The 14,570-nt window shown below is 35.7% G+C and overlaps 1 protein-coding gene across 5 annotated transcripts in view; it reads right to left on the bottom strand.

Moving 5' to 3' along the window:
- LOC112463097 (glutamate receptor ionotropic, kainate 2-like) overlaps positions 1–14,570 on the bottom strand; it is a 126,817-nt gene that overhangs the window by 93,247 nt on the left and 19,000 nt on the right. For all 5 annotated transcript variants that reach the window (XR_003041741.1, XM_025029285.1, XM_025029286.1 and 2 more), the window contains exon 3: positions 1,215–1,376. Coding sequence is in view for 4 of the 5 variants with exons in the window: in XM_025029285.1 (XP_024885053.1) it covers positions 1,215–1,376 (162 nt within the window). In the remaining variant the exon portion in view is untranslated. The remainder of the gene's footprint in view (positions 1–1,214; positions 1,377–14,570) is intronic.

Raw genomic sequence — 14,570 nt, 5'->3', positions numbered from 1 at the left:
GCAATACTAACGCAATTGCTTTGTTGAAAATGAGTTCTGGAATATTTTATTTTTTCCAAAATAAGTGTAAAAAAAATTTCTCAAACAAGAGGAAAAGATACAAAATATATTCTTTCCAATGTTGTAATATGACAATGTTTCAAGTCTTACAGGTTTTATTTCTCTTATAAAAATAATAACTATAATAAGAACTTCGCGATTTCTCTATGTGGAAAAAGAATCAGTTGTAGGAATCATATTGAGAAATTCCCGCGAGATGTACCTCATGGGTAAAATTGATCTTGTCTCTTAAATTTTCTCGATACGTCGGCCAAGGGACAAGTAATATGTTTTTAAGGGCAAAGCAAGACAGACAATGGGTCTCTACGGTGAGAGTATCCGATAGCGGCAGTCGAGACGGATAATAATGTGTATGCTACTTTAATAACGACGAGAAGCAAGCAAGCCAGTTATTCTTGGCTGGTTTATACATGCCGTCAACACGATAAATTTTGCTTACGGTAGCACCTTACGTCGCGTATAGTGTCGACTAAAAGGACTCTCAGAGTATTCAAGATACCTCGGAGTATTGTCTATTTAAGTGCCATGATTTTGCTCTTGCGATAAACCAAGCTCTTTGTCCCGACTTAACGTAGTTAGCGTTATGTCCCTCACAAACGTTTTCATTCGCGGTCAATTATTTAATGTATCCATCTAAAAAAATCTAACGTCGCGTAACTCAACGTACTTTGTTGTTTTATTAACAATCGTACTCGTTACTGTGTAAGCATTATTTAGCAATAGCGCGTTGCGATTGTATCGCTCGTATTTTCAAAACTGAAATAAATTAATATTTTAGACTTATGTCAGAGAGAAACGGGCTATGAACCATTTAAACATTTTACAGCCTTCTGTAACTGTGCGGAAGCGTAGCGAGTTTTCAGGAATAAATCATTTTTGACATGTAGGAAACCGTGAGATTAACGAGCGTGAGAGATGTTTTTTAACTTCAGTGAAATTTCTTACAGACGTGTGCGATGCGGCATCGTTTCATTACACCGGAGAATTTTCTGCGCCGCAAGTTTCAGTTCAAATTACTATTTCTTACGCTGACGTTGATTACGGAAATGCAAATAAAACTGCATGACTAGGTTTACCAAAAATAAAACGTATGTAGAAAATACGAAATTTAATAAGAGAGCATGCAAAAAACACGCAAATGTAATAATACTCACCCTTCTTCGATGCGTGGAAGGAATCATCTTTCGACACGTACTGGATGTCGTACTCCAACGTGGTCTTCGGCAGTATAATTTTGTCCTTGTTGATCTTGTAAACGGCGTACTTGAAGGCCAGCTCCGTGCTGCTATCCTTTTGGTCATGAGTGAATATAGCACCTAGAAAGTAAGCACGACTATGATCGCGTTAATCCTTTAAAGTGGAACACCATTCCGTTCCATAGTGATAATACTCTCAAACGATCAAAGTTCGTCCATCTATGCTAATAAACTGCAAGCTCCGAGCGAGGCTGTGTGAATCTCGTATAACGGAGATTACGTATAGTTTTAATACTATAAGTGTGTTTATTCGACTCGCATACTAAATAATTTCTCTATGATACTATCTATATTTTGTCGTGTAAATATTTTATTCGTGCCAATTGGCAAGATTTAACATAATATCTATCTTCTCAAATTCAGTTAAAACGTTAAATTTATTTAATGTTATTATAATCACAATGTATAAGTATTGTGTCTCTTACTTTGAGGGAACTGGGCTGATTTACTACTAATACGAGCTATGACAAACTTTCTTTATTCTGAGCGTACGTTACGATACATTACAGCTGCGGTCCACTTGGCGCTATAAATGCTTTGAAGCATTCTTCTTCTCCTTCTTCATTGAAAGAAAGGAGAAGAGGAATGGTTCGAAGCATTTGTAATGTCAAGTAGACCGCAGCCTACAATGCATGAACGTTACCGATACCGACGGAACTGTTACTGTCACCAGCGGAAAGATGCACGAACGGTGGAAAGACTGACTCTGATTGCTGAGAAAATGTATGTGTGTGCGACTGTATCTGTGTATGGCGGTAGGTTCAAAATATACCAATAAGAAAGATAATTCAATATCGATTCAATTATATTTAGTAAAACAATTGTAGTTAATTGGTACACGGAAAAAAAAGGTTTTGCTGCAACAGCAAATCTATTTGTTAAATATAGGACAACCAACATTTTTTTGCTGCGAGAGCTAATTAATTTTGCAATAATAGCAAAGTTTAGCAAAATTGTTTGCTATTGCAGCAAAAAGTTTTGCTATTATTGCAAAATTAATTAGCTCTTGCAGTAAAAAATGTTAGTTGTCCGTATAGTAGCAAATCCTTTTTTTCCGTATATAAAAAAATTTATTTTCAATATTATTAACTACGTGCTTTTTGATCGCTTTTCGATTGTTTCGACTATACAATCACATATTGTTAATTCTTATAACAGAGATTAATTTGATTCGTGGAGTTCAATGTATAATACTGACCACTGATTACTACACTAAGAGAAAAATCCAGGTCTAAATGATTCGGAATAATTAAAAAGTCGATCAATTATTAATGATATCCGGCTATCATTGATTGGACATTATTCTAATGTTGATCGGCTTTTCATAATTCCGATTAAAAATATCGAATTATCCATTTGTTAATTTTTGAACGAATTGTCCATTTCTCTGAGTGTATAGGATCACATACAAATAATTCGTGGAATAACGTCGTATTATACACGTACACACGTATATATGCTATGTATCTCTAACAATCATTAGATAATACACTATGCAATATATATTACATGCATATACCTATACATAGACGTTACATCATCATATCAAATAATACATTTGATATGGTATTAATATTTATTATATAGACAAAGAACATAATACCTCTGTTATGGTAAACATTAAAATATATCAAATTTAAAATTTTTATTTTTATCCTAAACATTGAGATCACCGCACATTACAGATAAACGAGCAAAGTTCATCGTCAATCGTCGACGTGACATTGAACGCAAAAAAACGAAACCGTGTCGCAATTAAAAAAATATGTCTATACGTTGAGAATCACTATCGTTGCACGATATGCCGACGTGCTCTTGAATGAAAGGTGCATTCTAATAACACCTATTCATGAGACTGACACTGATTACATAGCCGCCAGGCTATCAATAGTGCGTCAAAAGTCGCCTTTCTGCGGAATTTTTCAAAGATGTCACGTTTGAAAGTCTTGCGAACATACTTTCAATTCATCGAACAATCGCATAGAGTGACTCTAGGCACACATCGTTCTCATTATTGACAACTAGTCCGTTCTTTAAAGGAAGGAATATTTAAGGACGTTGCGCATTGAAGTCCTCTTCCTTTCGGTATTCAAACTCTCATCGCAAAATGCCCCCGGGTCGTTTACGGAAATTAACGAGCATCCTTTGGCGCGATAAAAAGCGGCAGGACGCATTCCTGACCTAGTACTAGAGGCGATTTTATAGTTGAACCATGTGAGCGATAGTTAAAAGTGATAACCCAGCGTTGCCGATTAGCATTTGGCTTCATGAATGGCTATTTCTGATCAAAGTCATGCCGGACCGACTAGCACCGTATTATCCGTTCGCGCTCGTGTAGAACGCTTAAAAAATTTAGTTTGATAATATTGTTTACAGCTTGGCTGATAATGAAGCGACATATCAGTGCACGATAAAATTAATAATGTATCAATGCGTGTAATACCTATCATGTTTTATATGTCTACATAAACGCTAATTTCGGCAAATTTTACATCTTTACATCAATTAATATCCCGAAATATTGAATATACTATAGTAACTTAATAAACGTTATTATAATATTATTATAGTCAAAATATAGAAAAGACACATTTTTTGAAATTTATGATAGGTCTTAAAAAACCATTTTATATGCACGGTTCTTTTATTTAAAAGCTAAACTAGTCAAATATTAGTTGGTTAAAGTATAATATATTAGTTGTGTGTAGATATTATAAGATATTATCACATAGATATTTATCGTGTAATACTGCAAAAATATTATACCTTTTCCAATCAAATACTTTTTTTCATTAAATTAGACGTTGGAAAAATGTTGAAATTAACCATTCTATCCGGAGATAAAAGAAGACGGTTTGTTCAATCGAGCAACAGGATGAATGGATACATCGTAAGCGGTAACGAGCGCCCTTAGTATTTACGTCTCGCCAAATCACCGGTTCCTCCACGCTCCCCGTTTTTCATCAGAAAACCTTAACCCTTCGTGATGGTATTCTCACAGCCCGACGCGCTCTTTTACTTTTCGCGTTCCGCGTCGTAACTAACTAATCCATTTATCTGTAACGGAGTGGATGCGCATTAGCCGCCTTCCATCTCTCATCCCGCAAGTATTGTTCGCTACCAGTGTAGCTCACTGCCATTCTTTTCTCCGTTTTCGCTGTAACACGTTAAGCACTCTGATCCTCCCGGAAACGCGCTCGCGACGACTTCTTTCGGTATTTTCTTACGCGATCTCATTGACTACGGGCTGTACTCGACCATTAGCTGCGTTTAAATAAGGAATAGATAATCCCTAAAATCCCTAAATATGTTTGCTGTTGTTTTTAGCAGCTACTCCAACACGTTCGCTTGTTTCAGTTAAAATACAAATAAGGCGAGTAATTATTATAAATGGTACTAGCAGATAATTCGCGTTTAATTATTTCAGGTATTAATTGTTTGTAAAAAGTATTCTAGCGGGGAAAGAAGACCTTGATTATACAAGTGTATATTGATACATAAAAATTAATTAAAAATACAATGGCGACCTGTATTCTAATTAAGTTTGTATTTTCAAATATAGGACTTGATTTTGCGTTGTTTGCTCACCAAATAAGTATGTCGATAAAAATAAAATGTAAGTATATAAAAGAAAAGTTATATAGACACAAAAAAATAAAAAACCGTGTATGTACGGCTTAATACGGGAAAAATGTAGGTATCTCTCGCGTTTGAGCCGCATAATTTCGAACGAATTTCTCTGAAATTATTTCAGTCCTAATTTTCACAAAGCGCTGTACTATTTTCCAAAGATTCTCTTGCAGCTATTTACTATCCTTAAATCCCTGGAAAGCATTTTTGAAAAACGGCCGGAGATTACCAGTGGAACAGCTTGGTGCTCAGCGAAACGCTACGCTTCGCTTCGCGTCACCGTGATATTCAGGCTTCCGTGTATTGTTACGATGGGAGCACCGGCAAAAAATATCAGCTTGAATGCATTATACATTATCAAAGACGTATTATGAGCTTCCTGGACCGTAACATTAATAATACGAATACTTTGAAGAAAATAATATAGCCCCAAAAAGAAACGGAAGAAACATTATATTTATTATTTAGTATAACAATGTTTTGTTTACGCGTTTATCTCTCTACTTCGAATTTATCGCTCGTTAACATTATTTGCGCTATATCTTCCGCTTGACGTTGGACTGTATTCCTACATTATATATCCATGACCAATTTGCATATATAGGTCTTGGTCAATCTCGTGGGATCTGTGGCAGAATTACAGAGAATCCGACAAGTTAATATTGCTAATTCCTCGTAAATCATAACAGGTTTCCATTAGGAAGCGCGGGTTGAATGCATAAAGTTCCCAGTATATATCTACATTTTCCGAGAAACAAGACAATACGAATGTTTTCTGTTAAATATTGATAATATAGTGCGACGATACGACCGAACAATCTCTCTAGAGATCTGTAAGAGCTGCAATCTTCCGGTATGGCTTTACAAAAGAAAGAGACAGATCGTGTATTTGAGAGAAGAAAGAAAGCGACTGATAATACATCGTGTAATTAATTTTTATCGATTTACAATCGTTTTACGACGCGTAAAATAGAATGCGTCACATGATTTCTTTATAACGTATATTGTACATTATTATCTATATTTTATTTGTGTTGAAGAAATAGAGAAGACATTATATATACATAATTTCTCTAAAAATAATTTATAATCGTAGACGCTATTTGAGTTTCCTCATTTCCTCTTTTGAGTCTCATAGGCCTCCAGTATGATAATTCAACAACGGTAACACGGCGATACTGCTAACGAGGATCTTGAAGGCTGCTCGTTATAACGCCTTGTGATTACGTGCGTGAGATTAAAGGAAGAACGGTGTAAAGGTGAACAATTCTAGAAACTTTGACACAAGAAATTTACCCGTGCCACAGTTCTGCACTGACGTGTCTGAAAATACGATTTGACACAGCTCGCACACGTATTAAGGTTTCTCCCGCTAAACTTTAGTCATACAACTCGGATCCAACGCGTATCCTTAGGGATCAACGAAAAGATGCTTGATCGGACAAGTAACTAGTACAAAGTCCCAAACTTGAGAAGTTAAGAAATTCCACTGGAGAAATCAATCAAAACCACAGAGTAGCAAGAATTATAGGACTAAGCAGAATCTCAGACGTTAAAATACACGCACATTTCATACATTTTATTTATACGTATATCATTCTACAAGTCTGGAGAGAGGAATTAACGCGAGCAATTAAGTATCGTTATGTCGGTCGATTAACGAGCGTCGGAAGTTAGCACGATTTTGCGCCTATAAAAAGACAGCTCGGATACTATAAAGTTATACAACGAGAGCGGAAACGTGAATATGCAGAAATTCATCGTGTTTATTCTGGGTGAATTGCGGCTAATAAAAACGACGCTCGGTCAGGTCGCTAGTTTAAATTCACTTTAGAACTCTGCTGCGCCGCGCGCACGCGGAAGAATAGGGACTACTATATAGGGAGTTGGAATTGCACGAAAGAGCGCTTTTAAATGCCGCTGCGGAATGGTGCTCGATAATACGTCGGTGCGTCCCACCAGCGCATAAAAAGTAATACTTTCTTGGCAACGTCAATATTTCTTATAATAATGCGCGTGCATCTCATTCTACGCGAATAACGTGTGCTTACGCTCGTTGGCTTACGCTTTTGTATCTCAGGTCGTAAAGCATTGCGTGAAAAGCCCCGCAATATCGTCTACGACACAGTGGGTATCCCTAAGTTCTATAGAGTTTTCGAGTAGAAGGTAATATGCGATCGTAAAAGATTTGATATTGCTGGTGCTTTGTTTAATGAATGAAAGTAACTTATGGTGCTTGTGCAGCTTATGAATACAGCGTTTGGCATTGTACGTTACTTACTGATTATAATATTTGTATTAGAGCGATAATTTCACTATCCATCGTAAGGAAATAAATACTGTATTATTTTAAAAGGAAAAAAATTTATTATTTTTTATCTAAAATTATATAACTTAATATTATAATATTATTACACATTAATTTTCTTATTTATTATTCTTTTGACTAAAGAAACAATAACAAAATATTGGACATGAAGTAAGTTTACACAATAGCAGGAGCTTGTACGATATTCAGCTTGTAACTCCTTTTCGCTTTATACTCGTCTCGATAAGCAGCTGCTCGGTTCACTCGCTCTTATCGTTGGTCATGGATAAAACTTTGCTGTTTTACTTCATAATACGATAAATTCAATCTCTCTCCTCGTGCCCGTTTGCTCACGCGATCATTTTCCTTTGAATAGTGTTATTTCCAAAATATGGACGGTTTCTTCTTGTAATGAAATATAGAACGCGATGCAGCGTTGTCATGAAAATTATTACAATAAAAATTTTATAATTAAAAAAAATAAATATAAGATTGGAGAAGTACAATATAATATCGCGTTTATGTTAAAAAGAAAGAGATTCGAGAATGTTTTAATATATATATCAAACTCTCTGAAACAGAGGCGTGAAAAGCATGATAACATATACATACATAAGTATAAGAGCACGTATAATAATTAAATATGACGTTACACGTAACGTTTATGTATTCAAAGTTTGTCCTCGACCGCGGGAACATAGATAACATTCTTAACCACAGCCTCGGCTTCATCAGCATCGCGGACTTCAATTTCGATTGCTCTACGTTCTTTGTCCTTCCATTCTGCCAGAGAGAAAAGAGAGAGACAGCTTTCGTCGTCGCCGGGTTTCCTCTCTGGACGAGACTCGAATTTCATCGGGCGAAACGACCCTTCCATTCAGATAAGACTAAGGCGCGGACGACGACAACGGTGGAAAGGGGTTGGAATAAGGGCGGCGGCTGATGAAGAGAGGATTTACAAAAAAAGGCGTGAGAAACGATGCCGCGATCTTTTCGAGCATTTTAAAAATCACTCTTTCACTCTTCTGAAACAGGAATGTAAAAACTTCGGGGAAGAAAGTCAGATCGAGAAACGATTCGCAGGCAGATAGGGGGAGACAGAGTGCGACGCGGAGATAGTGAAAGGAGGATGACGAGATAAGAAGATGAGCACAGATCAGGGGCATAGTCCTCGAAAAGTGGAGTGAAACTTTTTTCACGGAACTTTTCCATTTGACCGACGGATTATATAAGCTGCGAGAACTCTTTCGGAAACTTTGGCAAATCGGGGATTGCTGCAACCAGGGGTTGATGAGTAAAGCAAGAAACTTCGCGGAGTTTAATAATTAATAATAATAATTATATGATAAAGTAACAGATCAGCTATCGACAAAGTGAAAAGAAATGTTTGAGCGGAATTCTTCATTATGCCTATCGTTATTGCAATTGAAAAATAAATAATATAATAGATATATTGCAATTTCCATTAACATTTAAATAGCGTTCATGTATTACAATTTTGTGTTAATTTTTTACATATTAGTGTTATTTATTTACATATTTGTCTGCTGTTAAATTAACATAAAAATTAGAGTGGATAAATTGGGACATGTAAAATGTGTTAAATTTAACGCAAAATTTTTTACTGAGTATACAAATATATGTATATTACACAGAATCTTTTATATCAAGATAAATCTGAAAGCAAGAAACAGCTTATATCGTCAAAATCGCATTCGAACGAATTACGTAACCCTAATTTGATCCGATCGAAACCGTAACGGTGTGAGTTACTGCCAAGTGGTTTCTGGGGCGGATTTCCTCTGCCGTCGCGCAAAGTCGATATGCCTAGTTTGCGGCCGAGATCGCGGTTTATCCAAGAGCCACTACGGTCTGAAACTGTAACCATTAACGGCACATCTCAGATAGACCTGCATAGGACGTTAATAATCTGTATACATTTTTTTCTGATTTAATAAGGAGAAAACGTTAAGTTGTGAAAAAAAAGTAAAAATGATCTCTATAAAGTTTTATTTCAAGAACAGATTTAGCACTAGGTACTGAGTTTTATCCGTTTTAAAATCGGTTTCAATTTACTATTACAAGCTGTGTGTGTGTGTGCGTGCGTGTGTGTGTATGTATGTTTGTCACGCAGAAACAAGGTATTAAGCTAATACCTCGTTCCATTAGGGAATCCTCCAATCGGGAATTATCATAAAAAAGAAAAGAGTTGACAACGTCGAAATAACCAAGTTTATGGAACGGTACCTTTTAACAGTGTCACCGCGCGGTTCATTAATTACTTATACCAGCGTGAGAGCCGATTAAAACTGCGTTCGTGTTGATAGATAGGGATTTACTGCGCGGGATACACTCGAGGTACCATCTCTAATACTTCACTAACGAGTTATTAAACTAATGTCTCTCATTAACGGAAACCCAGCCTCGATTCCGGAAGAACGTGGCAGGGGCACCTTACATACTGATGTCGCACACGAGGGTCGCACATAGCCGCCGGTGTATACGTGCTACTTGAAATTGGTCTCGTTAGTATGCCGCGCAGTTTCGAGTCAAAGTGCGTTTGCAGCAGCAGCCACTCCGTCACGCACACGAGAAAATCGGGTGGAAGCGAATTTAACAACGCTGGCGCGCCATTAAATGCACGATCTGTTTTTGTGACGCTCGAGTTTGTTGTTAATAGAAACAAGCCTCTGAAATTTCTCTCTACAAGTTCGATCATTTCTATGATAAATTTTTAACTCTAATCTAAATGAAAAATAAAGTTCAGTTATTTTATAAAATGTAGCGAGAAAAATGCGATTCGATTTATACATATAAAACATTTATCCATCATAGTAGCTATACGCAGCATATTTATTTCGTCACAGAGAAAAAAATGCGAAAAATTATTTTAGTTTTAAAAACCTTTTTTACGCAACTTTGCAAATATGTGATTGAATACACGGACAATATAAATGTTGATCACAAATACACGTTAATAAAACAATTGCGCGTTGCTGTAATTTAGTGGCCTACAGGCTCGATACCGGATTTAGGAGTAGAATTGAACGCTCGCTCGAATGAAACGCGAAACGCAAAAGAAGCGTTGACCAGATGTAGTTACCAGCGAATTATGCTGTTGGTGGTCGTGTCTGACGATTCACTCGCGGTGGAGCTTCCGCATGGGCTTTGCGGTAATCCGCAGAACCACACTTTGAGAGGTGCTATTCCACTAATGCAATTTCTGGCGCGATCGATCAGACTACGCGCAAAAACCTCGTAGAACATACCGAACTTATCGAACATTCACGCAAATTGGAATAGATATCGATCGACGATCCCGTGTGAAATTTCTTTATTATTGATACAACTTTTTCGGTTATACCGCGATTCAATTGTGAAAACTGACATAAGATTTTCGCATAGAGAATAACGACAATCCTTATCCTAAACATATAGTTTAATGTTGAGATATCAAAAATAAGGACATTTAAATAATTAAATTATAAATCATTTATAAAGAAATTAGAACTAGAAAAAATGCTATTTTGATTTGTTTAAAATAAAACTAACAAAATCCCTGATTCCACATTTATGCTAAATATTATCTTATAAATATTATTCAAAACTCTAAACGACTCGGATTTGATTAAAAATGTTAATATTTTTTTAAATTTAATTAATAATTAATAAAAACATTATTTTGTTTGTATAATAACGATTAGATTGTATTCTAGTTTGATCATCGCGCCAATTTAATACACAGAAGCTATAGTTGTATGAAATTTAGCGAGAACTTAGTTTGCGATCGAGCTATTAGATAACAAAGAGGACTTAAACTACTATATCTACTTGGAAATAGAACACTCAATAGAATAGTCATAGTTCCATTTCTCCTAAATTATATCATAACGTTTTATTACAGCGATAAGAAACCGTAAATGCAGCTCAAATGCTCCGTCTCATCGTAAGATATTTTTAAAATAATATTAGAATAATAATATTGAAACATTTGCAAGACAATTTCCAATAACATTCCAATAACCGCGACGTGTATCTTTCGAATTCTATATTGGCGGTCTCTCGGTTGCTCGTCGAACAAACCGTCGGGGTCTTCCGGCGAGTGTTATTCCGAAACCTGAGTCCACGTCGAGATTGAGAGAATCCTCATGCTTCCCATGAATACGGAATCAGGGTTTTGTAAGTTCCAATCTGTTGCGTACCTAGCACGAGCTCGCTCGCACCTAAAAGAAACTGCTTGCAAGGATACTTTGTGGTGGAACTAAATAAATCGAATCTGAACATTGGTTGAAATTCGAACAATCTACGTTAATAAGTCAAAAGTAAAGAATACTTGTATATAACAAAAAAACAAATATAGAAAAGAAAACGAACTTTCCTCGATAAAGAATTTCTAGATACATAGCACTATAATCATTGTATATCTGGAATGTAATTTTTTATCAATTTTATAGATATTTATAACCTCTGTAAGTTAAGAAAGATTATGATTTTTTGCGAATTTTAAATAAAAAGATGAAAACGGACCTCAGAAACACTTCGTCGGTTTAATGGAAAAAATTTAAGAGAAAAAAAGAAAGGAGGAAAGTCGGAGTGTCAACGAGTTAATTTAGTGAAATGCGGGAAAAGTCGATCGCCAATTTAATGGAGGGGCAGAAAGCGAGGTATTTGAATTAATGGTCGACAATCGGCATTCCCGCTACGAGGTCTTCATGATGACAACCGATTGCCGTAATTCATTTATGGAGAGACCGCCTTCCTCCTTTCATATACCACATAAAATGGTGATCCCTCCAAGGATCGGAATTATAATCGATTTCCCGTTCTTCGACGCTAAGACTTCTTCGGGAAAAATAATTATATATATATATGTCAAACGTGACGTTTAAGTGTCTTTTTTACGAAGCTTTAAGCACAAAGTATAATGACGTCGCAAATCTTTGAGGTCATATCTATCAAGTTTAGCTTATAATGATGTTATTTATTACATATCGGGATAATACACGCATTATTAAAAATCGATTAAAAAATACATTTATCGCTATTTAAAATATTTATTAGGGGTATTCAAATAAGTTAAAGTTTAACGGTTTGACAGGTTATGTAGAGTTAAAGTCGAGTAAAAAGTTAATTAATTAACTTTGGGCGCGCTACTCTTTAAGGTTATGCAAAATACATAAGTGACACATTAACCTATCACATTAATCTTTGGGTTAAAAGTGTAAAAATTAACTTTTTACCCGACTTTAACCCGACATAACCTGCCAAACCGTTAAACTCTAACTTATTTAAATACCCCTATTGTATCTCTCTGAAAATTAAATAAACCAATAAACAAGTTTCTAGCATCGACTATTTTTGTATATCGTTATAAATTAGCTTCATTATTAAAGCCAACATAATCGCGAGAAAAAGTGCATAGAGAACGCATCCATATAATCTCAAGTCGATTCTTATCCGGCGTATATTAGCATTTTCAATATCCCTTTTCCAGGAGGCGCTAGGCGTGAGAAAGGATATTAATCGATCATATATGAAAAGAATAATGTCGAGCCGCGCAGTATCCTAACGCGCCGCGAAAGATCAGACTTTCATGAAAGTTAATAAATATCTCGTCTGGCACGCTTGTGTCTTATACCTTTTTTAACTCATAAGTCTCATGCGACGCCTTCGATCGATTATCAATAATATCATTATCATGGGCGCAATTTTTTAATATTCTCTAATCAACGATCTAATCAACAAAATAATCTCGTAATAAAAGAAAACAATTATCGTGAGAGCTTTAAATTAATAAATATGTTTAAACTTTATAAATATAATTATTATTCATAAATCCGTAGCTAAACGCGATGTTAATTAAAACTTGTAGATTATGTCGTTTCGGTAGACAATTCGCGAGACAAAACAGTCCATGAATAATTTTGCAGTTTGAATCGCGACTCAGAAACTATTGTCGATGGCATCGAACGCATCGCACCGGCAAACTAACGCGGCGGACACACTTTCGAACTAGAGGGACGAATGTAGTGTTGAATAATGCAATATGCGCCTGGTACCGGATTAATGTGGTCGGTCTCGCGCGCAAGTGCAAACTTCATCGACGCACGATGTGTATAAAGGTAACTATGGATGATAATGTCTTCGGACCGATTTAACGCTATGGCAGAGAGCAAATAGCATTTGAGGAACGTCAATAAAATTGATTTACTAGCAGCTCGAATTATATATACATACATTAAGAAGAGCTAGAATTTAACAATTATAGCCGTACGAGAATCCCCAGTTTTATCTATATCAAACTAAATACAAAGCATTCCAAACGTATAGTTTACCACAGACGTCTTGCAGTTTTTTCTTATTTTTAATTTTATAACGCAAAGTATATGTATTTATATCTACTAGAAACTGGAGAATTAAGAAACAAAAAATTTCGAGGCATTTTCTATATTATACACATATTCTTGATGATAATAACGTTGATAGATAAAAAGTGAATAAGACGGAACGGTATCGTGAAGGCTGAAGGATCATTGCAATGTCGCGTAAAATTGCTTGGAGATATGTAGTATTTGCTGCATGTCGTCCATTCGGAAGAATTTCGTAAAGACGTAGTGTCATACGTGTCATATTCGCGGGAACGAAAGTCATTTCAAGAAGAACGTCAAATTTTATACCTAAGTGATATACGTTTTCGCCTAGCAAGAATATAACTCGTGTAGTACTGGGGATAATATATATAGAAAGGTTTCCGAAAGTGACGAATAAAATTTCGTATATTGCTTACGTTAATTAAATTAATTAATTTGCATATCAATTCCGAACAACGTGTGTGATTTCTCCTAATGATGCATAAATAGTCTTGTCGACATTGCCATTCCCTCGAGTCGGTAGTTATCTCAAATAACAATGGAAACAATTCCATATTAATGGATTCACCTCTGTGGAAATGATGGATGTTTATTTGACATTATCAGTGTATTTGAGTGTTTTCATCCACCGGCAGTTGTACGCCGAAGAATTAGTATTGTCATTAGTCGCATTTATGCCAAACCACCTTATCCTATTAAATTAATTTGTTACGCGGATGCATCCGATTGAAAACAAATTATTATTTATAAAATATCAAAACAATAACGCTAAAAAAATAGAATAAAAAGCTATCAGTTTTTGGTAATAAAGGAAGGAAAGAGTATCTATGTAGCAAAAGAAAAAGAATATCAGCAATGCACTTTCATCTACATCTACAATGATAACTCAACTCGAGGGACGTTCGTAAGTCAATGTTCGAACTTCGTGGTTGGAATAGTTCCAAC

This window comes from Temnothorax curvispinosus, unplaced genomic scaffold (genome assembly GCF_003070985.1).
Source record: "Temnothorax curvispinosus isolate PA1 unplaced genomic scaffold, ASM307098v1 QBEX01013028.1, whole genome shotgun sequence".
In the NCBI taxonomy this organism is placed as follows: Eukaryota; Metazoa; Arthropoda; class Insecta; order Hymenoptera; family Formicidae; genus Temnothorax; species Temnothorax curvispinosus.
Note: the sequence above shows the minus strand (reverse complement) of the source record. Positions and strands in the feature narration are given on the sequence as shown.